This window comes from Acomys minous (genome assembly GCF_964271855.1).
Source record: "Acomys minous genome assembly, chromosome: 2".
NCBI lineage: Eukaryota > Metazoa > Chordata > Mammalia > Rodentia > Muridae > Acomys > Acomys minous.
This window is the reverse complement of record NC_140484.1, coordinates 136,479,859-136,504,422: the sequence shown is the minus strand read 5'-3', so window position 1 is coordinate 136,504,422 and position 24,564 is coordinate 136,479,859. Positions and strand designations below refer to the sequence as shown.

Here is a 24,564-nt window from a genome sequence, read left to right as displayed (position 1 = left end):
GGGAGAAAGACCTTAAATTCCAGTATAAAACTGAACCTCAGTTTGACAACTTTTGAGCAGTTATTATGACCACAGATTCTGTCAACAGTACTTCTGTTTGAAGTTGGTGAGTTTGGTACCAACTTGGCTACAGTGTGAGTTTGGCTATAAAATTGATAAGGCTTGAAGAAAGATCTACTGATTTAATCCCTTCGTTATTTGTATATAATTAAAATACTAATTTGGAGATGATAAAATATTTATATTCTTATTTCTAGCTGGTAGAATTTAAGTAGATTCTGGTCAGTTTAGTGTTTTCTTTCCTTGATTTCTTTTACAATAAATGCTTTGAACAATGAAAGTCTTAAAGAATCTTAGATAAGCGTACTGTTGCATTTGCTGCAGTATTGTTGAATTTCTCTTTCTATGACTTTCTCTTTTCTGCTTTCTTTTCTCTTTACTCTCCCTTTCCTTTTGTTACTATTCTTCTTTCTTAACTCTATCTTTTAGACCAGTTTTACTGAAATTTATTATGTTTCTGGTGATTTGAGAATATTTCATTTAACATTGAGAGTGGTATTATTTTCAAATCATACCGTTTTTCCCCCCTGTTTAACTCCTTGTAACTCATGTGGAGGGACAGAAGTAATTCAAATCTGCCCAATCCCCAGTACTTGTACGTAACATCTGAAAAGCATACACTGGATTTTCCATTCTGATTTGTGTCTATGTGTCTTCATGTTTATGTGTGTATTGGCTCTTGAATTACATTCTTCCAAATTATTCTGTGATTTCATTATTTAATTATAACTTGCAGCTTGGCAGTGGTAGACTATACCTTTACCCCAGCACTCAATAAGCAGAGACATGCAAATCTCTGAGTTTGAGGCCAGGCTGTTCTACAGAATGAGTTCTAGGATGGCCAGGGCTGTTATACAGAGAGACCATGGCTCAAAAACAAAAAGCAACAGTAATAATTATAACAAGTAGACAAAACCCACGACAACTAAAAATATGAGTTTTTATTTTAATCATAGCTTTTTTTCATCCCATAATGACATTAACTCCTTCTCTGGTCTAAAGTCTACTCTCCATTTAACGAGTAATGAAAAATGTACTTTTGTTATTGTTAAAGTATTGGGGACTGAACCCAGGAACGGATACATACTGGGCAAGATCTATACTATTGAGCCAATAGTGTATGTATACCAATACAACGTCTATCCCTCAAAGATATATTTATAGCTACTCTTCTGCTGGTCAATTTTGCATGGGTTAGGTGGGCAAATCTTACTTGAGATGATAGACCAAGATATCAGATTTCCCTTAGACACCATCAGTCTGAGAGCTCGGTGGCTGCTCCAACCGAAGTCTGCTCATTATTGCATGAAGGAGCAACTCTGGAGCAACATTGGAGAATAATTGATTAAACATGTCTCAAAGTTATTTTTGTCTTTGTTTTTTATTATGCATATTGCTGAAATCTAATTTTAATATTTTTTTAGAAGTTCATATATATATGTGATGTATTTACATAATTTTTCTCCACTTACTCCTCTTTCTAGCCCTCCAGGGGCCTTCCATTCTTCCTCAATTTGCAGAAAAATTTAAATTATTATTGTTGTATATATATGTTAAATATGCTATATAATATAAACTTATAATTACAAGGTGTTGAGTCCATTTAGTGCAGTCTTTATGCACACATTTTCACACAGTTTCCATGTTTTTGTCATTAATTTTAAGTTTTAATGAAGATCTCCTAGGAAGAAGTTCTCAGCAGGAGACATGCTGAAGGAGGCTGTTTGTGGCAATCCTTTCCTATTTCTTTTCTGGGTCTATTTCTCTCCTACTCAGATACCCCATGAACTATTTAGCAAGTATGGTAGATTTGGCAAGTCTCATGCATCATCTGTTTTCTTTTTGCACAATCCTGTTGGTTTTGATATCATAATGTTGAGAAAATAGTCATGAGTGCTAAAAATAACTCAACATTGTAAAGAGTGAGTTGTCTCGGATTTTAGAAAATGCACCACTGAGGAAGCCTTTTCAATGGTGTCACATTGATACAGCTCACACAATCATAAAACACGCATGCCTTTTTATGAAGATAAGCTATACATAAAGTAGTCCATCAATTAATTTTAAATTTTTAATTCTGGTTAATTGTTATGGTCAGCTGCTTCCTAAACTCTATCTAGTATAATTTCAACAACATCTCTGTGTTACATGGTGCTTGCTAATGGCCTCCTTGTCATGAAAGCTTCTGATAAGTCTCATCTCTTCATCTACCCATGAACCCTCTTATGAGAATTTGTTTACTTTCTTGTTTCTCTGTCCTCAGATACCAGAGATATTGAATGATTCCGTTTTTATTCTTACAACACAATGACTTTTAATTAAGAATTAATAATATATTCCATCTTTTATCAACAGATATATTTTGGATGGCAGCTATGCTCCGGAAGTAGTAATGGAAATAGAAGAATAAGAGAGCTCAGGGAGAATAGTAGAAGCAAATGCTTCCAGGTCATAAAGGCCTTTCTGGGACTGAGTTATACAGTGCCGCCTGCAGGACTGACAGGAGGATACAACTGATTCCTCTTTTCTGTTCCTTATACCTAGATTGGATCCCTTCAACACATTTTCATATAGAGAGATTTTATTTTTCTATTTCTTCTCAAAAAGCCATCCTCTCTTGTTCTTATGAATTTTTGACTTTGACTTCCTATGCTCTCAAGCTTGTGCACATCATACAACATCCTGATTTCCTTGACTCACAGAAAGGTGCTCTGTGTTCTATTATTAATGCTGCTTTAGTCCATTCAAGGGTCTACCCTTTATAGATTATTATCACAAAGCCACTTACCTTCACATTTAATAATGTGCCTTCATGATAAAGGTCCTGGGGAGTAGGATTGGAGGGAATATATCTCAGATGAATGTAAACAGACCACGATTGCCAGATACATGAGAGGTAATACAAAGCATGCAGGAATAACTTAGGAAAAAAATCTCGTGGTGCTGGTTATGATGAGAAATGCAGCACAAGAAACTAGTGAAGGTTGAAGAACTTGTACTGTAACACACATCCAGGAGATCCTTTGAGAAGAGCCCTTGTACCATCCAGATGCCATAAACAGCTTCATGTTAAGGTTGGAGGTATTCCTCTCTGTGGCAAATGTGAGGGGATTTCATTAATTCAGGAACTATACTGTTTCTTGTCTTCCTTTTGAGTAACAAATGATATAATGTCTTAAACTTCAAATCATTTTATAGAACTATTATTTTAAGGGTAACAACAATGACAGCAATAGCAATATCATCCACTATTTCCCACTTGGGAACCAAGTTTGATATAGCAGATATGGATTATTTTAAAAGGAAGCAAGCATACAGTATTGCTTTGAGGATAAAGGGCATCAGTGAAAGTTCAAGGGTTACAGCTTTAAGGCTGTGTCAGTCTGCCAAAAAGTGGTAACTTCATAGCTAAGATCAACTATGTTGCACTGAGTTTTGAGAAACCATGGCCTCCTAAGGGAAGGTCCTTTTTTCAAAGATCAAAACAAATGTCTTCACCCATTGGTGACAAAATTAAAAGTAACAACACAAATCTAGCAAAAGCAAAAGAGTTAAGATGGTTTTTAAGAAAGCTGAAAATTTCATACATGTATATATAATTCATTTTATTCAAATCCACCCTCCTTCTCTCCATCCACCTCCTGCTTCCTCCTTTATCCTCCCCACCACTTTCCTCTCTCAATTTCATGTGCCATTTTCAAACACTACGTTTTAAAAACCACTATGTGCTTTAGAGTCCACATAGTGCTGGCTGTAAATCCATGGGTGCAGAAGCATCTACTGATAGCTTTTTCTGGGTCACATCCTTGACAAAACTGACTCTCCGGTCCCTAGCAGCCATGGTTCCCATCTCAGGGTGTATTTCAGGTGCTCCTCCTATGTGCACAGTGGGATTTTGATTGGCTTGACTTTGTGCAGGTCTTGTGAAAGCAGGCCCATTCTCTGTGAGTTTATGTGTACAGTGATGTTGCCACGTCTGGCAAATGCTTTTTTCTTGCAGACATCCTCTACCTCTGGCTCTTACACACTCTCTGCATCTTCCTCTGCAATGATCTCTGAGCCTTGCGAGGGGGAAGGGGCACAATAGGGGTGGTAGGGGTGGTTTATTTAGAGCCAGGAACCCCATAGTCTCTTCTTCTCTGCACATTAACCAGTTGTGGGTCTAGGTAGTAATCACCTTCTACTGTTAAAAAAACAAAACCAAAAAACTTCTGTGGTAAGTGTTGCAAGATAAATCAATGTATATAAAAAGATAAGAACTTAGGGGGTACTCTTTACTATGTTTATTTAGCATTAGGTTTTTCTAAAGGGCTTATCACTTGGCCGGACATGCTTCTTTTCTTTTTCTTTTTCTTTGTCTTTTTTTTTTTTTTGGCCTATTTAATTGCACCAAGTATAAATTCCATCTTGTGGTGGTATTATTATTATAAAATTTGTATCTCTCTCTCTGAGAAAGAGAGAAAGAGAAAGAGAGAGAGAGAGAGAGAGAGAGAGAGAGAGAGAGAGAGAGAGAGAGAGAGAATGTAAATGTAAGAGCCAATGAAGACCAGCAGTTTTGGGCACATGCCCCTGAAGGTGGAGTAATAGGTGCTTGTGAGCTGCCTTATGTGAATGGTGGGAAACTCGCTTGGGTCCTCTGGAAGAACACTATTCACTATTAATCACTAAGTCATCTCTTCAGCTGCTGAAACAGGCTTTAGATCCAATGGGAAAATGGTTGGTTACTTCCATAACATTCACGCTTTATTGTACCACTGGCCATATCTTGCCCAGTCCTTTGTTACTGTAGCTTAATTATTGATTATTTTTCTTTCATAGTATGCATAGAATCTGCCAGTATTATGAAAATTATCCAGGAGGGATGAAGCTTCAAGGTCAGTACTGGTTTGATTTCTTCATGTTATATTAGTCAAATATGTGATGTCTTCAGCAATAGTATCTTTTCATCATGCTCTAGAAAATTACAAAATATGATGGCAATATCCTGTAAGCAACAACTCAAAAAGAGGCAACTCATATATGGCTCTTATTTGATAGCCTATGTTGTTTGCAGTAACATTGTCCCCTGATTATAGTTTTTTACAGCAAGTTTAGAAGCAGTAAAGAGTTCCATTGATTATGTGGAAATGGCCTATCGCGTATATTTTTACTCACATTCCTAGTTAAATAAGTGACATTAGAAGGATTTTTTGAAAGCTAGAGTATTATCTGTGGTCTGGTCTTGCAATCATTTTCAGTCAGATAACACTTTCCCACAATTTATACTTACATATTTCAAAATATTGTAGCTTTAAATAGAAGCCTTTGTGAGCTGGCTAAATTATCTCCCCACTAGATTTGGTTTATATGAAGATAAAACTTAATATTGGTTATCGAGAACATAATATATATATTCACCTTCATTTGCCATTTACATCAATGAAAAAAAGGAGAGGAAATAGGAAGGAAAACACATTTCTGCATTCCATGAGAAGGCACACTAATGGCATCCTTTTTGCTCTTACTCATTAGTACTGCTGATGACGTGTTGTCAAGTTCTATGTAGATTCCCTCAAATGAGTCTGCCCATGAGAGGCTCCTGAGAGCATGTCACCAGACAACAGTTCATGGATTCACCCTTCATCCTTCCTGCTCTTGGGAATCCCAGGACTGGAAGAGCTGCAGTTCTGGCTTGCTTTGCCATTTGGCACGGTCTATCTTATCGCTGTCCTGGGGAACGTCATCATTCTCTTTGTGATCCAGCTTGAACGCAGCCTTCACCAGCCTATGTTCTACTTATTGGCCATGCTGGCTCTGACCGACTTGGGCCTGTCTACAGCAACCATTCCCAGAGCACTGGGCATATTCTGGTTTGGATTCCGTAAGATCGCCTTTAGGGACTGTGTAGCTCAAATGTTCTTCATACATCTGTTTACAGGCATTGAAACATTCATGCTTGTAGCCATGGCCTTTGACCGCTACATTGCCATCTGCAACCCTCTCCCATACAACACAATCCTCACCAACAGAATGATTTGTATTATTTCAGGGGTTGGGCTATTCAAAAACTTCATTTTGGTTTTTCCACTTGTATTTCTCATTCTAAGGCTTTCGTTTTGTGGACACAATGTCATACCCCACACATACTGTGAGCACATGGGCATTGCCCGGCTGGCGTGTGTCAGCATCAAGGTTAATGTATTATTTGGATTAATACTCATATCTATGATACTTCTGGATGTTATCTTGATTGCTGTATCCTATGTAAAAATTCTACATGCTGTGTTCAAACTCCCATCCTGGGAAGCCAGGCTCAAAGCTCTTAATACCTGTGGTTCCCATGTAGGTGTGATCTTGGCTTTCTTCACTCCAGCCTTTTTCTCCTTTTTGACTCATCGATTTGGACACAATATTCCACGGTATTTCCACATCCTCCTTGCTAACTTATATGTGATTGTTCCCCCTGCTCTTAACCCACTTATTTACGGGGTGAGAACCAAGCAGATCCGAGATCGTGTGGTGATATTTTTTTGTAAGGAAGGTTGACTGTGAGCCTCCTTGTTTTTTCCTTCATAAAGAGGAGAACTTATGTGTAAGAAAGCCTTTACAAAATATTATGCAAAACACACAAGATTCTTGTACTCATGGGCAGTAAAGAAGATAAATATTATACCAAATACTTGTTCCAATCTTAATAAAATATTATTGATTTGTAAGCGAGCTTCCTTTCCATAATAGACATTAAAATCTTTGTCAAGAGTAAAGCAGCTCCTGTACTATTTTGCAATACTTTTCCATTGATTATGGTGGAGAGGTTTGCTGATGCTAATGTCTATCATGGCGGCACTCTTCCAGATGTGGGTTCCAGGAGTCCTGATCAGAGAAATCAATAATAATTCCAATTACTTTAATGACAAAATTGGCTCCCATCAATATGTAATGGTGGAAAAGAAAATATTGAATTAAGTCTCACGGCATCACTCTACAATCTGTTCTCACAACTTTTGAAAAAACGACTTCTGTAATTACATAGTGTCAAATACGCAGAGAATCTTCACTTTACGTCCAAGTAAGAAGGAATTCTCCTAGATAACAAAAATTATAGAATAGAGAAGTAAAGATACAGTACTAAAGTACAGAGGAATTTAAAAAATATAAAGAAAAAAGAAAGAAGAAAAGAAAACCCTCTAGATGTAGCAATCAGGAAGCTTCCCATGCAGAGAATGAACCTCATTTTTGTACTGAAGCACCCAAATTCTACAGCAATATCTTTGTCTCAGCTAATCCAGAGCAAAGAGTTTACCATAATCTTTTAATTTCATTTCCTACACAAAAACATTGTTTCTGTCAGAATGTGTGTGTGTGTGTGTGTGTGTGTGTGTGTGTGTGTGATGTTCTTTTAATTACTATAGTTCTGTAACATATCTTGAAATCTGGAATGGGAATCACCCCAGCATTGTTTATTTTGCTCATTGTTTCTTTGGCTATTGTGTGTCACTCTTATTTTCATAAGACTTGTAGGTTGTTTTGCTTCTTATTTCTGTGAAGGATTTATGGGAATTTTGAACGAGATTACACTAAATTTGTAAACTACCTTTTGTAGGATTGGTACAGGCCTGAAAAAGTAGTTCTTAAAAGAAGAAATAAAAATGGCTAATAAATATGCTTAAAAGTACTCAACATTACAGAGGAAGGATAACAGGATATTAAGAAGAGACTTGATAACCTATGATCATATAGAGGGGAAGGAGGTGCCCCTCAGTCACAGACATAGGGGAGGGGAATAGGGTGAAAGCAGGAGGGAGGGAGGAAAGGGAGGATACAAAGGATAGGATAACAATTTAGATGTAATATGAATAAATTAATAAAAAAGAAAAAGAAAGAAAATCCTAAAAAAAGGGCGCAACATCCTTAGCAACTAGGAAAAGTCAAATTAAACTACTACTTTGAGATTTCATCTTACACAGGTTGTTATGGTGAAGGTTTAAATAATAATTAAAAAGACAACAAATGTCCATGACATTGAAGGGAAAGGGAACCCTCATTCACCATTGGTGAAATAGTAAATCAATCCATTCACTATAGTGTGGAGAATTCTCAAAAGAGCTAAAAGTAAATCTACCATGTGACTTAGCTATATCAATCTTGCAATAAACCAGAAGGACTCCCTCACACCCTCTAATTCCTTTCACGTTGCCCCCACTTCTAAAATTTATTATTTTTTTCTTCAATTATAATTGTTACACACAAACACACACACACACACACACACACACACACACACACACACACACAGAGAGAGAGAGAGAGAGAGAGAGAGAGAGAGAGAGAGAGAGAGAGAGAGAGAGAGAGAGAGAAGGTCCACATACTAAATGTACTTAGATTTTTTTTCATATGTGTATGTGTTTAGGCATGACCACTTAAGATTGGACAATTTACCAGGAAGCTTGTACCTATCTTAGCAGCCATATATTGTGTGTATCTTTTCACTTGTGTATCAGCTGAGTAGGACTGCTGTACATGTTTGGAGAGGACCATGTACCCTCCAGATCACCTCCAGATCATCACAGAGACAAATTATCTAGAACTGCTTTTCAAAACATAGCAACAGCAATAAGAGATCATACCAAAGGGCATGTGTGTACCAGATTGATTGAGGGGCTAGCAGGCCAAACAGATGTCCCTGACACGTTGGTATCCTGTATAAGTGTTCCATTAAAATTAGCAGTTAATAAATGAGAAATGTATTCTGATTCTGAAGCATTAATGATCATAAAGATATCTGGACAAACCACCATTCAAATGGGAAAAGAATCAGAGAGCTGGATAAAATTGTTTACATACTAGTAGTTCATTCATATGTTTGTATGTATGTCTTTGCTTTAGAAATGGCCATACCATTGCTGCTTTGAGAAAATTTGAGCTACCAAATGGATCTCAGCATGTCAAAAGCCCAGAGTGAAAATGAGAATTCTCTGTTAGAATAAGGGCTTTTGTCAAACTTCTGGAAAAGACTGTACATTGAAGTGGAAGGGTTTTTTGTTTTGTTTTGTTGTCAAGTCAGAAACATTTTAGATTTGGTACCATGATAAGTTGATGGGTGAGTAGGCCACTGATGTATTGTGGCTTATTAACCAAATGTGAAAGTGTTTGGAGCCAAATGGGGAAGGAGATAGGATTCTTCCAACTCTGAGTTCTGCAACTGTAGAACAAAACTGGGGACCAAATTTCTACTTACAGAACAGAATGTTTAGGAATCAGATCAAGACCAAATAGTTAAGCATTTAAGTCTCTGTCTGGTCTTTTTTTCTTCTTAATCTTCTGTCTCATCCCTACTTCATGAAACTTCAGTGGCTCCCGTAGCCCATATCAACATAAAACTAGCAAGATTTCCTGACACTTAATCACTTTGTTTTCCTCTTTGTTTGGCTTAGATTGTTCTGTGCCTTAGAAGCTTGAATCGTCATCTCTTTCATCTGAATGAGATATGATATTTGGGCTATATCAGAAATCATTATTTATTTCCATGTAAGAGCAGTCATTCAAATAGTGGGATATTGACATGGATAGAAAGTTAATGAGTGGGCTAGGAGTAGACTCTCCTATATAGTGACACTTGGTCTGTAACAAAAACAACACACACAGTGTGCAGTATGGGAGCACTAGACTTCTGAAAGAAATGATTTTGACTCAGCTGAAAAACTTGTAAAGGAAATTGATCCTTATTTTACACCATATGTAAACATCAATCCTGTATGGAACACTAGCCCAAGGGTAAATGTAAGATTATACAGAACATTTCCATGGTGTTGGGCTAGGGAAAGAGTTCTTCAAGAGGACACCAAGAATATTAATCTTAATTAGAAACATTTACAGGACTTCATTGACAGCTAAATTTTGAATTACTTGAATTTACCATTAAATTAATGAAAATGTAATCTGCATAGCTGGTGAAGTTAAAACAAATTCCTGAGAAAGACTGTTAGGTAGCCCATTAAAATAGCTTTATAATTACACAGGCAGGTGACTTGATTCTAAAGATTAGAAACAAACATAAAATGGTGTATCACTAATAAGGAAAGGCAAATGAGCAATAGCCACTGGATTCTCTTTAATAATTAGATAAATAAGTATCACAACCACAACACATTGTATTTGTATTCAGTATAATGGCACCAAGTGAGGGAACACCCATCCTCTGAGCCCCCACCAAAGCTAATGGCATTTCTTAGGATGTATAGCAATTACAAATTATCATTAAACTTGACAAACCTATAAGTAAGATAAAATATTGGAAAACTGGTACTTTCTATCTGTGCTAAAGTTATATTTATAACACAGCAATTGTGCTCTGGGAAGTTATAAAATGAGTCTAAATATCTCTCAAACAACATGTACAGAAACACTAAAACCTATTTTATTTATAATAGTAAAAACTGGATTAAAGTCAAATGTTTATCTAAGTGGATAATTTAGTGTACTTATTTAGTCAGTACAAGCAAGAAATTACAGGTATTTGAAATCATATGAATAAATTTCACAACTCATGTTTGAGTAAACATTTATCCCAGCATATATGTATAATGTATCTAATATAAAATTTATAAGCTTATCTTAATAAACTTGATAAAATATTATGTTGGGAGTAATTAACTGGCAGAACATGAAGACCTATTTTGTATTAACTGTAGTTCAACTTATTTTGGGCTGAGCTGTGGTCACTAGTTCAGGACTCTCTATAAAGTATGCACACCAACTTGTCAATATTCTTTGTCAGATGCTTCAAAACATAAAAACTTGGAATCATACCAATCTAGCAATTCCATAAAATAAATACTGACTTGCTTATTAAGAGGAACAAGATGTCTAAGTCACCACACCAAGATATAGGTAGTAGGCCTTGGACATCCTCGAAGTCTCAAGTCTGAACTCCTTGGAGCATCTGTTCAATGAAATAAATGTAGGCAGAGGGTTGGGAATGTTGAGAATGGAAAGAACTCTAAAAGGTAGAGAAAAGATGGAGAGAATATGTTTTGCTTGAGGATGTCTGATAAGTTCAAGTCACTGGAAAAAACCAGAACATTTCAAGAATGATATTTGAAAGTTCACTGTTTATATGTTTATAAAAATGTATTAAGACAGCTATGTTGTACTATGTGTATGTTGTACTCATGATTTGGAAAACAAAAACGCACATGGATAAGCAACTATTTTATGAGTAAAAACATTAGATGAGGTATAGACAAATTAAAAATGTGAAAATTGCGCTTACTATTGAGGTCCTTCTCACAATTCACAAGAAGAACCACAAGGTGAAAATGGTTGAGCATTACAAGATGCTTAATGTAAGGTCAATGAATGGGTAACTAAATTCATGAGGCTGAGAGTAATTGCTCTAGGAAGCTTTAGGTTTGGCGTTTCTTTGTCTGTTGTTATTGTTTATTATTATTGTTTGTTATTGTTATTACATTGATGTCTTTATGTTTTCATTTTACTTCCTGATTTCAGCCCCCTCCCTCCTCTCCTCCTGGTCCTGCTCTCACATTATCTTCCCACTTCCCCCCTCCCCTTCTCCTCAGAAAATGGCCCCACATCCCCTCTTGTACCAATCCATCTTTGCACATCAAGTCACATCAGGACTAAGCCCACCCATCTTCCATTGAGACCAGACAAAGCAGGCCAGCTAGGGAAAAGTGATCCAAAAGCCGGTAACAGAGGCCATGATAGAAACATCTACTGCTCTACTTGCTAGGGGGCCCACGTGAAGACCAAACTGCTCATCAGTTACATACGTAACGGGCATAGATCCAGTCCATGCATTCTCTTTGGCTGATGCTTCAGTCTGTGTAAGCCCTACGGGCCTAGGTTAGTTGACTCTGTTGGTCTTCTTGTAGAGTTCTTGTCCCATCTGGGTCTTCCTATCCTCCCTCTCACTCTTCCACAAGACTCTCCAAGCTCTGCCTAATGTTTGGGTGTAAGTCTCAGCACCTGTTTCAATCTGCTGCTGGGTGGAGTCTCTCAGAAGACAGCTATGCTTTATTTCTGCAAGCATATCAGAGAATCATTAATAGTGTCAGGGGTTGGGTCTCTCCTATGGGGTGGGTCTCAGGTTGAGCCAGTCATTGGTTGGCCATTCCCCCAATCTCTGCTCCGTCTTTATCCCTGAACATCTTGTAGGCAGGTAAATTTTGGGTATAGGTTTTGTGAGTGGGTTGGTGTTCTCCTCTCTCCACTGGAAGTCCTGCCTGGCTAGGAAGTGGCCACTTCAGTCTGCATGTCATCTGCTGCTAGGAGTCTGAGCTAGTAGAGTCACCCCCATATATTCCCAGGATCCCATCCTGTCACAGGCATCCAGCTTATCCCAGAGATGCTCCCCTCCCTCAGTTTCCATTCTTTCTCCCAGCCCTCTCACCTTCCATACCCACTCTCCCCATATCAGATCTCCACTCCTGTTCACCTCTCCACACTCTCTCCCGCCCATTCCCTCTCTTCATCCACTTCCAGTGTTTATTCTATTTCTTCTTTTGAGTGGGGTTGAAGCATCCTCCCATGGGCCCCCCTTGTTACTTAGCTTCCACTGTGTAAATGTACCACATTTTCTCCTACGGGAAGTCATCAACTCCTGAGAACGTTAAGTTCTCCATCATATTGATGTGTCTATGAAGTTATCAGTCCTCCTGATGCTTATTTTCTCTCCCTGACACCTCTCCTGTCCTCCTTTATCCTTCCTCATCATCTCTACCTCCCTCTGCCCTCTACATACCATATTTATGACTTTATTTATCATTAATAAACACACACATGCATGTGCATGCATATATGCACTCTTCTACAAAGAGTGGACTTGTTTATTTTGAACAGTATTTCAAACTGGTGACGAGCTTATGATGGATTAGGCATGGAAAATGGAAAGAAAACCTCTAGAAATGTTAAACACTTTGCAGGTATTATATTTTCAGAATCAAGTTTGTGATAATAAAATATCAATAAAATTATTGATTAAAAACAAGAAATTAAGAAATACTGAAAGAATATTAAAACTACTAAAATATCATAATAACATATATATGCATATATATACATATGCAAATGTCAACAGAATTGACTACATACTGTGCACCAGCTCAGTTAGAGCCAAATTGGAAAGAATGAAACTCTTTAAGTAAATTGTGTTAAGACTTGGGCATTCCACATGTTCTCTCTTAATTAATTAATTAATTAATTAATTAGTTGTGAATCAGAAGACAGCTTGTAAGAGTTGATTCTCTCCTTTCGTGAAGCAGGCTCTTGGCATTGAACTCAGGTTGTCAGGCTTAGTGGCAAATATCTTTACTCATTGGCCCATCCTGCTGGCCAGCACTTCATACATTTTCACAATGATTATTTTATATCCATATAGTATATTTCTGTATTATGCATATGGTGAAATAATAAATGTAATAATACTAATGTTGCAGTTTTCTTCCCGTTACAATATTATATAGTTGACAAATATAATCCTTTCTTCCCAGAGAAAGATGCATCTCTCTGAGATAGCTTATGTCAACTTTTCTTCCAAAAGATGCTTAAAACCTGTTCCCGAATCTGCTTAGTCCTAACCCCATAGATGACAGGATTCAGAGCAGGGGGAACAACAACATATAGATTAGCCAGGAGAATATGAATGTATGCAGGAACATTCCTGCCAAATCTGTGGGTCATGAAGGAGAAAAAGGCAGGAGTGAAGAAGACCAGGATGACACAGATGTGGGAGCCACATGTGTTAAGTGCCTTGAGCCTGGCATCTCGGGATGGAAGGCAAAAGACAGCTCGTAGGATCAGCATGTAGGAAACGGCAATTAGAAGCACGTCGGCAAACACCATTGATATAAGAATCAACCCAAATATCATGTTTACTTTTATATTAGCACAGGCCAGACGAGCAATCCCCATGTGTTCACAGTATGTATGAGGAATTATATGGTGTCCACAGAAAGGAAGCCTCAAAATGAGAAACACTAGAGGGATGACCAAAATGAAATTTACTCCAAACACCACCACTAGGATAAGACTGATCATCCTGTTTGTGAGAATCAGGCTGTACCGCAGAGGATTGCAGATGGCAACATAGCGGTCAAAGGCCATGGCAACCAGCACTACAGTCTCCATTGCAGTGAATATGTGGATGAAGAACATCTGGGTCACACATCCTCCAAAACTAATCTCCTGTAAATTAAACCAGAAGATGCCCAGCATCTTGGGAATTGTAGACGTAGATAGGCCCAAATCAATGGAGCCCAACATTGCCAAGAAGTAAAACATGGGCTGATGAAGACTGTGCTCATTCTTGATCACAAACAAGATAATGATGTTCCCAACCAGGGCGATCAAATATACAAAGCCAAAAGGAAAACCGATCCACACATGCATCCTTTCAAGGCCTGGAACTCCCAGCAAGAGGAAGAAAGAGGGGTGGAATTCAGTGTCATTTGAACGAGACATTCCCTCTCTGTCTTTGAAATCTGAGTGGAAAGAACAAAATTCAACTATTTTAAATGTATGTATCCATGTGTTAGCCATATATGTGAACACACACACACACACACACACACACACACACACACACACACACATACACACACATCTATTATGATGAAGGCCTTTCTTTAAATGGTGATATTTAGGTGGACAAACAAATGGGAAAGATTTAGCTTAAATTAGTAATTAACATCAAATGTCCAAGTCATAGGATGACAATGATTTGCATTCATGAAAAATATTTACACCGAGAATTAAACCTAGGTCTTACATATGGTAGACAAAGGTCTACCACTGAGCTACTGTCCCAGTCTATGTAAAGAATGTACTTTGTGCTGGGCGTGGTGGTACATGCCTTTAATCCCAGCACTTGGGAGGCAGAGGCAGGGGGATCTCTGTGAATTTGTGGACAGCCTGGTCTACAAAGCAAGTTCCAGGACAGCCAAGGCTGCACAGAGAGACCATGTACTTTGCAAACACTAGCATTGCTGCAGCCACTTGGTACCAGTGTTCTACTCCTCTCCAGAGATACGTGGCTGATGCAAACTAGCAACATCATGAACAGTAAGACTTCACAGTGATATCATCACCTCAAACAGTCAAGAAGTAGCTCAGAAATCTCCATAAAGTTCCCCATACCCCTACAAAAGTAATCAATATTGTTGCCTCTAACCTCATTTTAATCTTACTTATTTTGTGGTGTTGGGGATCAAACCTAGAGTGTGGTAGATACTAGGTAGCTATTTTAGCTTTAGATAAATGGAACAACATAGATGAAGGAAGACAAAAATGGAGGGGAAAGAACGAAGGAAGAAAGAAGGAAGAAAGAAGGAGGGAAGAAAGAAAACAACGAGGGAAGGAACTTCTGTAGACATATGAAACACAGAATGACAGTGATGCCAATCATTTTTTGAGATAAGGATTTAGGACACTCAATACCCTTCTAGTTGGGGGACTGGAAGGTGGATTTGCGAGGAAGTGTAAAGGAGTTTTGTTTTTATTTTCCTTGTTGTACAGGAAAGTTATGAGATGTTTTTCTTTTTTTCCTCTTTTTCTCTCCCCTTCTCTCTCTCTCTCTCTCCTTTCTTTTTTATAAGTAAAACTTAGATTCAAATATACAAAGGAGGTAAGTGTATATTAATAATATTAATTATTTTATTATTAAGTATATAATATACAAATATATTAACAATGGTGTTGATAATAATAATATATTATACAAATAAATATATGAATATATCTCCAAGAAAATTTTAAAACTTTCTATTGAAATGTCTATAGGTATTTAATTATTTAAAAAAATCTACTTTTACCTTTTTGTTTCCCAAAAGAAGACACAAAATTGAGTGGGTGGGTAATGATTAGTGTTTCTGAGATGAGGGGGCTAGATGATCAAAATGCATTCTATGAAATTCTCAAAGAACGGGCCGGGCGTGGTGGTGCAAGCCTTTAATCCCAGCACTCAGGAGGAAGACGCAAGTGGATCACTGTGAGTTCAAGGCCAGCCTGGTCTACAAAGTGAGTCTAGGACAGCCAGGGATACACAGAGAAACCCTGGCTCAAAAAAAAAGCAAAAACAAAAAAAGAAAAAGAACTAATGAAAAAACTTATATTGATATAAAATAATGCCCCTTATATTAAAACTTTGTTTAATTTAATCTATGCTTTTAGATAATCTGAAACATGAAAAATGAAAAATGCAAAAGACATTACTACTTCTACTTCAATGTTCAAACATCTGCAATATCTACGATACATACTCTGAAACAATCTTCTTTTCCACAGCTCAGTAGCATTGTAGAACTGCCATTTATCCTTGTTTGTTAGATTTCACCTCTTTTGTTTCAGTACCTTACTATAGAGCCTAGACCTGTGAGGAGGTAGCAGCCTTGGCCATGATCTGTGGCCTCTTAGGGCAAACGGTGAAGGACCTCCATTTCTGGAATCATTCCGGTGTTGTCCCTGAAAGACAAAATGTATCCTTCTGTTGCAGCCTACTTTTCACTGTCAAACTATCACCCAGAGGACCATAATTCCCTAAGGATTTAAACTTCCATCTTCCTCAAAGAAAATAATTAATGTTCTGTGACTACATTTCTGAACCCTGGAATAGATGACAACCACCTTCTATTAATAGTCTGTGCTCTGATGATCCCTAGAGAGTCTCTCACTAAACTTTGTTTTCAGTGGGTAGCATTAAACCTTCAAAGATGGTTTGGATTTATAGTCACAGAGCAGGATTATGTCATTTAAAATGAGTAATATACTGTGGAAAGACAGAAAATATAGAACAGTGCTTATGCTACAGTATGGAGCGTGGATCTTAACATGAAGTGAGAAGGAAGGCTTCAAGCTCTTCTGTAACCTCTGACTGAGGGTTAACTAAGGAGAAATGGTCACACAGTACACATCTAGGACATGGGAGAGATTATGCACAACATGGAAGTAGCAAACTTTCAGCTTCCCTCCTTCATAAAGAATTTATGCATATGAATCTAGCATCCCTCCCCTGGCATGCAAATACAGCATGACTCAAAATTAGAATTCTTATTCTGCTATGTCAGAATTTACAGAACAGCCATTCTCTATTTTGTAGCAAAGATTCTTATCCTTTTAATTTATAGCAACATAAATTAGGTCTCCAGCATCCAGTGATGACATAGATAAGCTGGTGTAAACAGCATGACAGAATGATTTCTGTGAAGAGTTTGGAAATTCTTTCACATATAAATGTCACAGATTAGAAAATGTGATATAATAAAGTGAAGAACGGGAGAGTAAGAGTGTTAAGACACCCACAGCATAACTCACTTTCAGCATTTCCATTGTCTAAGAGGAGATATTATGATTCCAGCCTATCTGGGCTGTGGTTGATGTGGACCTGTTTGTCATCATCATGCCTAAAACTTTGGCCGACTTATAGTTTACTGCCTAGTTATAATTTCTCCCGGGTGCTTTGCTCACATGTATGGCATACATTGCTCTGTGGCTATGGGGTCAGGAACGCTTGTCCACATGGCATTTGATGAATTTTATATTTGTCAATAATTGCTGAATTGACTGTGACCAAATAACTTCAGTTGATTTTTCTGAAAGGTTTGATGACCATTCCAACCTGTGTTTGCTACTCAAAGAACCTTCTGATTTCAGAGACCAGTTGAGTACAAACTTTGCTTTAGACTTGTAGTCAAGACAGACAAGAAAGAGATTCTACTATTCTAATCCTTATCTTGACATTTAGGTGAGGTAATATCAGTTTGAAGATTTTAACATTGACTTTGCTTCTCCTCCTTGGTGAAGTCGCTCTCAGTAGAAACTGTCCAAGATGCTAAGTGCCTATACTTCACACATTTTAAGTCTCTTCTACACAGCTGTCATTGCCTTTCTTAACATAGGAATAACAATTCCTTCATCTAAGTTACGTTCAATGTACCTCACAATGCCATTTTCCCTTTCAACTTCATAGCACATAGATTCAAGAACAAGGTCCTCAGGTAGGGGTTATATATTGTCCTAAGAGTGAGGATCAAATAAAACTGATACTGATTGATGTTCACTTTTGTTATTTATATAGTTATCATTTGTGTTTCTCAGTACTACAGATGATGGAAGAACCAAGAAACAGGGATACAGTGGCAGCATTTCCTGTTGTATACAAATGTAAGAGGAACAACAACTCTTTCAGAAAATAAGATGGATTATATATACATATATATATATAAACACACAAATATATATACATACATTATGTATGCTTCCATAAAATATTTGTATGAAGAGATAAATTTAAAAAACAAAAATCAGAACAAATATGATTTTATATATCCCAATGTATTTTAATACATGTTTCAAAATATAACAACTTCATTTTCATATCTATTTCTTCAGATGACTTTTGTAATATGTTGTTTTGAAGAAAATTTGATAACATACGGATGAATAATTAGAAAGAAGAGTTGAATTTTATTTTTTCAGGTAATTGTGACTATTTTTCTGTGACATTACATGCACAATGAATAAAAATAGCATCCCAAAGATCAGTTGTAGAGGAAAATATAAAGCTATATAGATGATCTTAAAACATTATTTGTTTATTAAAATATTATTTATTTTTTCATTTATTTCTTTAATGTGCAGAGTTTTGTCTGCACATTTGTACATCTGATGCACATCTTGTGCCTGCAGAGGTCACAAGATGGCATTAGATCCCTCAAAGCTCAAGTAACAGAAGGTTGTGAGCCACAATAATGCCTTGAGAGTTGAACCTCTGGAAGAAAAGCTAATGCTCTTAATCACTGAGCCTTCTTTGTAGTCTCTATATCAGTGAATTTAGATCTTTTGCTACATTAAAAACAATGGGTCTGTCTTGCACTTAAGTTCATTTTAACTATGCAATATTTTTAACATTAAGTCCTTGTCGCTGGAAATGTTGATTCCAAGAGTTGTGTAAATTTCCAATTGTGAACCATTTATCATATAATATTACTTATCTCATGAGTAGCAGAAATGTTGGCTGTTAGTAAGAGAATAAAACTGTGAAAGCCAAATAATGCTTAGTGTTATGACTTCCCTGAATGTCACAGAAAGCAGGAGAACCGCCCAAGTGAGGCCAGCCACCCACAGAATCATGACAGTGACAGAAACCATCCTGTTAACCAACTAACTTTTGGAATAACTTATTATGTAACAAGTTAATGAGAAAATATAGTTAATCTGAGGAAATGTTGTAATGACTACATCTATAGTGACTTATTTTGGGTGTCAAAAAATTTAACCTTGATTTTGAAGTTGTACCCATAATATTTCATTATCGATTCTTAGGAAGTATAGAATCATTGCTGAGAACATTCTAACCAAAAATATCCTGATGTTATGATTTAAATATATAAATGGTAACTTGATAAAGAGTTTAGGTATGTGATAAACACAATATCACACCAATCTACAGCCCAGAGTCCCATGATAGAACCAAAAATAACTGCCAAAAATGTCAATGAAATGATTTCTAATGATATTCTGCTATAGTTGTAGACCAGAGCCTAGCATAATCTTCATCAGAGAGGCTTCATCCAGCAAAGTGATAGGGCCAGATGCAGAGACCCACAGCCAAACATTAGGCAGAGCTTTGGAATTCCACGGAAAGTGGGAAGGAAGCAGAGTATAAGCCAGAGAGGTCAAGGACATGAAGAGAACATGGCCCACAGTGTCAACTGAATTGGGCTTATAGGGGCTCACAGAAGCAAACAGACAATCAGGGAACCTGTATGAATCTGCCCTAGGTTCTCTGCATAAATGTTACGGTTGTGTAGTTTGGTGCTCTTGTGGGAATCCTGAGTGGTATTAGGGTCTCTGAGTCTTTTGCCTGCTTTTGAGACCCTTTTACTCCTACTGGGTTTCCTGGTCCAGCCTTGATATGAAGTATTTGCTTAACCTTATTGTATTTTGTTATGCCATCTTCATTTCATATCTTTTGTAATCCTGCTCTTTTTTTTTTTTTGGATGGAAATGGAAAAGAAGTGGATCTGGAGAAAACGTGAGGTGAGGGGTGGAGTTTGGAGGAGTGGTGGCAGGGAAAACTGCAGTCAGCATGTAATATATGAGAGAAGAAAAAATAAGGAAATTAATTTAAATAGGAAACACAATGTGATACAGTTATATAAAATACAGCTACAGTGGTTTGATAAAAAGGCTTTACTGCATTTTTGTGAAAAATACAGTCATTCTCCAATTAAATTTCCCAAGCTAATACAGATTCCATTAGATTTTCAATTAGGATCTTAACCAAAGTGTTGATTTATCTCTGATGGAAATTTTGTAAAGAGAAAATATATGGCATTTATATTTTGGAGATGTAACTTTTCTGTAAGAAAAAAAAATTACACAAAGCAGACTTTATTTCTCAACTGTGGAATTGGTGTTTGAGGCCAAACAGAAATAACAGTGAAAATGAGTCATGACTTCATAGATATCCTATATTCTCCCTAAGTCCTTAGAAGTATTTATATAATCCCTCAATAAATATTGCAGCAGATACTCTAAAATGGAGGAAACCAAAGCTTCAGATCGCACAGGGTCCTGGGATGAGAAATGACTGAACTATAAGATTACACTGGAGACAAAACATTCAAGATGCTGCCACACAGCTGTCAGTATTGTGTATTATTGACATAATGTGCCAGAAATATTTAGTAGAAAAGAAGTTCTACTGTAGAAAAGAGAGTATATATAACTATTTACAAAGAAATCAATATTCAGATTCCATTAAGTATAGTCTCCACTTCTTTCTTAAGTAAATCTGTTCTGCAAAGCTTTTGAACTATGTTTAGGAAATGCCATTTTAAAGATCATTTAACTGATATTTTTTACTTGAATGTTATTGACACAATTCTTTAATCATCACTATCCCTACTGTTCTATTTGTAGAGATACAAAAATTATTAAAGAATAGAGGGGCCCACAGAGACCAAAGCAGCCATCACAGAGCCTGCATTGGTCTCTACTGGGTCCTCTAGAAAATGCTGGGGTTGTTATGCTTGAGGACTCTTAACAGTGGGGTAGGTTGTGTCTCTGAACCCTTTGCCTGCTCTTGGGATCCTTTTCCTCTTACTGAGTTGCCTCCACCCTTGATCTGAGGGTTTGTGTCTAGTCTTATTCCATCTTGTTAAGTTGTGTTTGGTTGATATAATTGGGAGGCCTGCCCTTTCTGGAGGAAAATGGAGGAGGAGTGGGTCTGGGGAAGAGGGCAGGTGGGTTAGCTGCTGTAGTTGGGATAGACTGTATGAGAGAATAAAACCAAAACAAAACCGCAAAACAGAAAAAAAGAGGCACACAATTCACCAGTTAAGAAGGGTATTTATAAATGGAATGCACTTGATCTGAGGTAATTAGGCCACTAGATAAAGCATAGCCTTAAGAAAGAAACTCTCTGTCTCACCAGTAAATTGATTTTTCTTTCTAAGTTACATTATGAGTCGAATGCCACAGCTCTGTGACCTTTTAATTCTCTTGGGGTAGATGATCACGTTTTGTGCTGCTTTCGCGTTTCTTAAAAAGCTATTGCATCCCTCATAGACTGCTGTCTAACTGTTTGCCTTCTGCTAAGTTGTCCAAGTAAATACAATTGACCTCTGTTGTTTCTAGTTTCAGTGGACTGTTTGTCTCCTCCATGACTGTTGTCAAAGCCAGTAGCTTAACTACATAATCCAAAATATTTTTATTTATAATTGCCTCCATTGAAACTTTCTGATGGGAGTAATGGTGACCAAGAAGAGAAATGAAAAGTTCCATTACAGGCTTTAGTTGAGCAGATAAAAATGCTTATTAAATTGGAAAATGAAAAATAAGTATAAATAAATGAAAAAAAATCTACCAGTCATTTCACCAGTTAATTGACTAAAACTTAGAGACCCACACCCTGTACCCCTGTACCAACTTGCTCCATCACTATAACTCATGAAACATTTTTTCTTTTAAGTAAGGACCATATGTCAACTCTATAAACTATAGTGAGATGGCAGGCCTTTTGAACTTAATATAGAGAGAAATTACATATTTATTTAAATAATTCACATGCTGAATTTTATTTTCAGGATTTTCCAGGCTAGAAAATATTCAAAGAAACCATTTCAATTGTTAGCTATAGGAATAGTTACAAGCATGACCAAAACACTTAAGGAATCCTTCAAAAAGATACAAGATACCTTAAATGGGTCAGTTGGAGGGAAGTTGTAATCCCATACATGCATTGACTAAAGCAGAAGGTAAGAAGCATTATTCTACTCTCAATGTATGTGAGATAAACTAGACTTAAGTATAACAAAATGTGTCTTTACTTTAAAATACAATATTGTATACTACAAGCACAATATTACCAGACAAGTAAAGATAAACTAATTTTATAAATTAGCAATAAAAAACCTGATGGGAAAAGCATTGACATATAAACCCAGACACAAAATTTCCTCAATATTCTTTAAGATGCACATCCTTGAATAAGTAATGGAAAACACTTATGGTTTCCTCCTGTATTTACTTTCTAAAGGTCAAGAAAATTTTCTTGGGTCACCTTGAACCTTTTCATTATGAAAGAATTTTATGATGCTATCTCTGATCTGTTTGGTCTTCATTCCATAAACAATGGGATTTAGAGTTGGGGGAAGAAGAAGATAAAGATTAGCCACGATGATGTGCAGAGAAGGGGGGATGGTGTGGCCCCCAAAACGGTGGGTGAAGAAAGTGAAGAAGGCTGGAACGTAAGTGATGATGATGGCAGATATATGGGCAGTGCAGGTGCTGAATGCCTTCTGCCGAGCATCTGCTGAGGACAGACTGACCACTGCCTGGAGGATCATGGTGTAGGACACAGATATACAACAAATGTCAAACACTCCGATCAGGAGCGCAACCATGAGACCGTAGATGACATTGATTTTGATGCTGGCGCAGGATAACTTTACCACAGACATGTGGTCACAATACGTATGGGAGATGACATTGCTTCGGCAGAAAGGCAAACGTTTAACCAAGAATGGAAAAGGAATCATCAACAATATACCTCTCAAGAAGGTGGCAAGGCCAGCTTTGGCAATGACAGGATTGGTAAGTATGGTAGCGTAGCGTAGTGGGTAGCAAATGGCCACATAGCGGTCCAGGGCCATGAGCATGAGCACACCAGACTCCACACCTGTGAATCCATGCACAAAGAACATCTGAACTAGGCAAGCATTGAAGTTTATTTCCTTGAGTTTGAACCAGAAGATGAAGAGGGCATTGGGGAGAGTGGTTGTGCAGGTAAACAAGTCAATGAGAGAAAGCATGGCCAGAAAGAAATACATTGGGCGATGTAAGGATTCCTCATAGTAAATGAGGTACACAAGGCCCAGGTTGCCTACTAGGGAGATAATGTACATTGTACAGAGTGGCAGGGAGATCCATACGTGAAACGCTTCTAGCCCAGGAATACCATTAAGAATGAAAGACTGTGGGGACGAATATGAGCTGTTAGAAACCAGCATGGTTAATTCAGTGGACACACACTCTTGTTCCAGAAATCTCTATCCTGAGGAAAAAGAGTTAAAACAAAAAATTGATTAATAGCTTTCCAGATGAAAATTTACAAGTATAATAAAATTACATTTCTAAGTAGTATCAGCTATTTTGAGTACTAGTGGCATTTAAAGGGTATAGCTGTTCAATAATATTAATAGTCTAGGCAATAATGAAATAGTTTAAAGACTATCTAAATGTAATTTTAAAGCCTAAGCCTTACAGTTGTAATATTTTTATAATTAAATAAAAATAAAAGCAAAAACCGGGTAACTGATACGTTTAATAGGGGTTATTCTTTTTCTATCTCTGACTCTCTGTGTTTATTTCTGTCTCTCTTCCCCTTTCTCTCTTACACACACACACACACACACACACACACACACACACACACACACACTCAGAATCAGCCCCACTGGCAAGATGACATACTCATGTAAATAATTATTTACTCTATTTTTAAAAGACATGAGTAGATGAGAAAGCCAAGAGGATAAGTAGACATTGGAGGGAGACAAAGGAGGATAATGGGAGAATACACTTAAAATACAATATGTAAGTATAAGATAATAGTACAATGAAATATATGGTGTATAGGGGGGATCCAAGATGGCGGCGAGCAGTGTGGACCGTGTTTGAAAGCTCCAGCGAACAATTCAGGGAATTGCACAGATTTCTGAGCCAGGAACACCAAGGTCCCCACACCACGGCAGCAGAAGTGCTCCACGGTCCGGAGGGACCAGGGTGCGGAGGACCGGCCGGCCCCTGCACACAGGAGGAGCGAGGACTTTCTCGGATCAGAGCGGCGGCGGTGAGAACAACAGTGCCCACAGCGGCTCCGGCAGCGCCAGAGGCAGTGGCTGAGGTTTGCAGCTCAGAGCCTTCCAGTGGAGGCGATTAGTGCGGTGGACAGTGGGAGTTGCTGCGGGAGAGGGGACTCTGGACAGGATTTGGGTCGCGTGG

The 24,564-nt window shown here is 37.5% G+C and overlaps 2 protein-coding genes and 1 pseudogene across 3 annotated transcripts; 1 reads left to right on the top strand and 2 right to left on the bottom strand.

Moving 5' to 3' along the window:
• Positions 1-5,646: 5,646 nt before the first annotated feature.
• On the top strand, positions 5,647-6,585 carry LOC311591878 (olfactory receptor 52E8-like; the record flags this gene model as incomplete). The annotated part of the gene is made up of 1 exon (XM_084771698.1): positions 5,647-6,585. One exon carries the CDS (start codon positions 5,647-5,649, stop codon positions 6,583-6,585), a length of 939 nt encoding a protein of 312 aa, XP_084627824.1.
• Positions 6,586-13,604: 7,019 nt separating this feature from the next.
• LOC311581424 (olfactory receptor 52E4-like) lies at positions 13,605-14,520 on the bottom strand (annotated as a pseudogene). The gene has a single exon. The product of its transcript is annotated as an olfactory receptor 52E4-like (transcript).
• An 8,078-nt stretch (positions 14,521-22,598) lies between these two features.
• Positions 22,599-23,570, bottom strand: LOC311591877 (olfactory receptor 52N5-like; the record flags this gene model as incomplete). The annotated part of the gene is made up of 1 exon (XM_084771697.1): positions 22,599-23,570. One exon carries the CDS (start codon positions 23,568-23,570, stop codon positions 22,599-22,601), a length of 972 nt encoding a protein of 323 aa, XP_084627823.1.
• Positions 23,571-24,564: the final 994 nt, after the last annotated feature.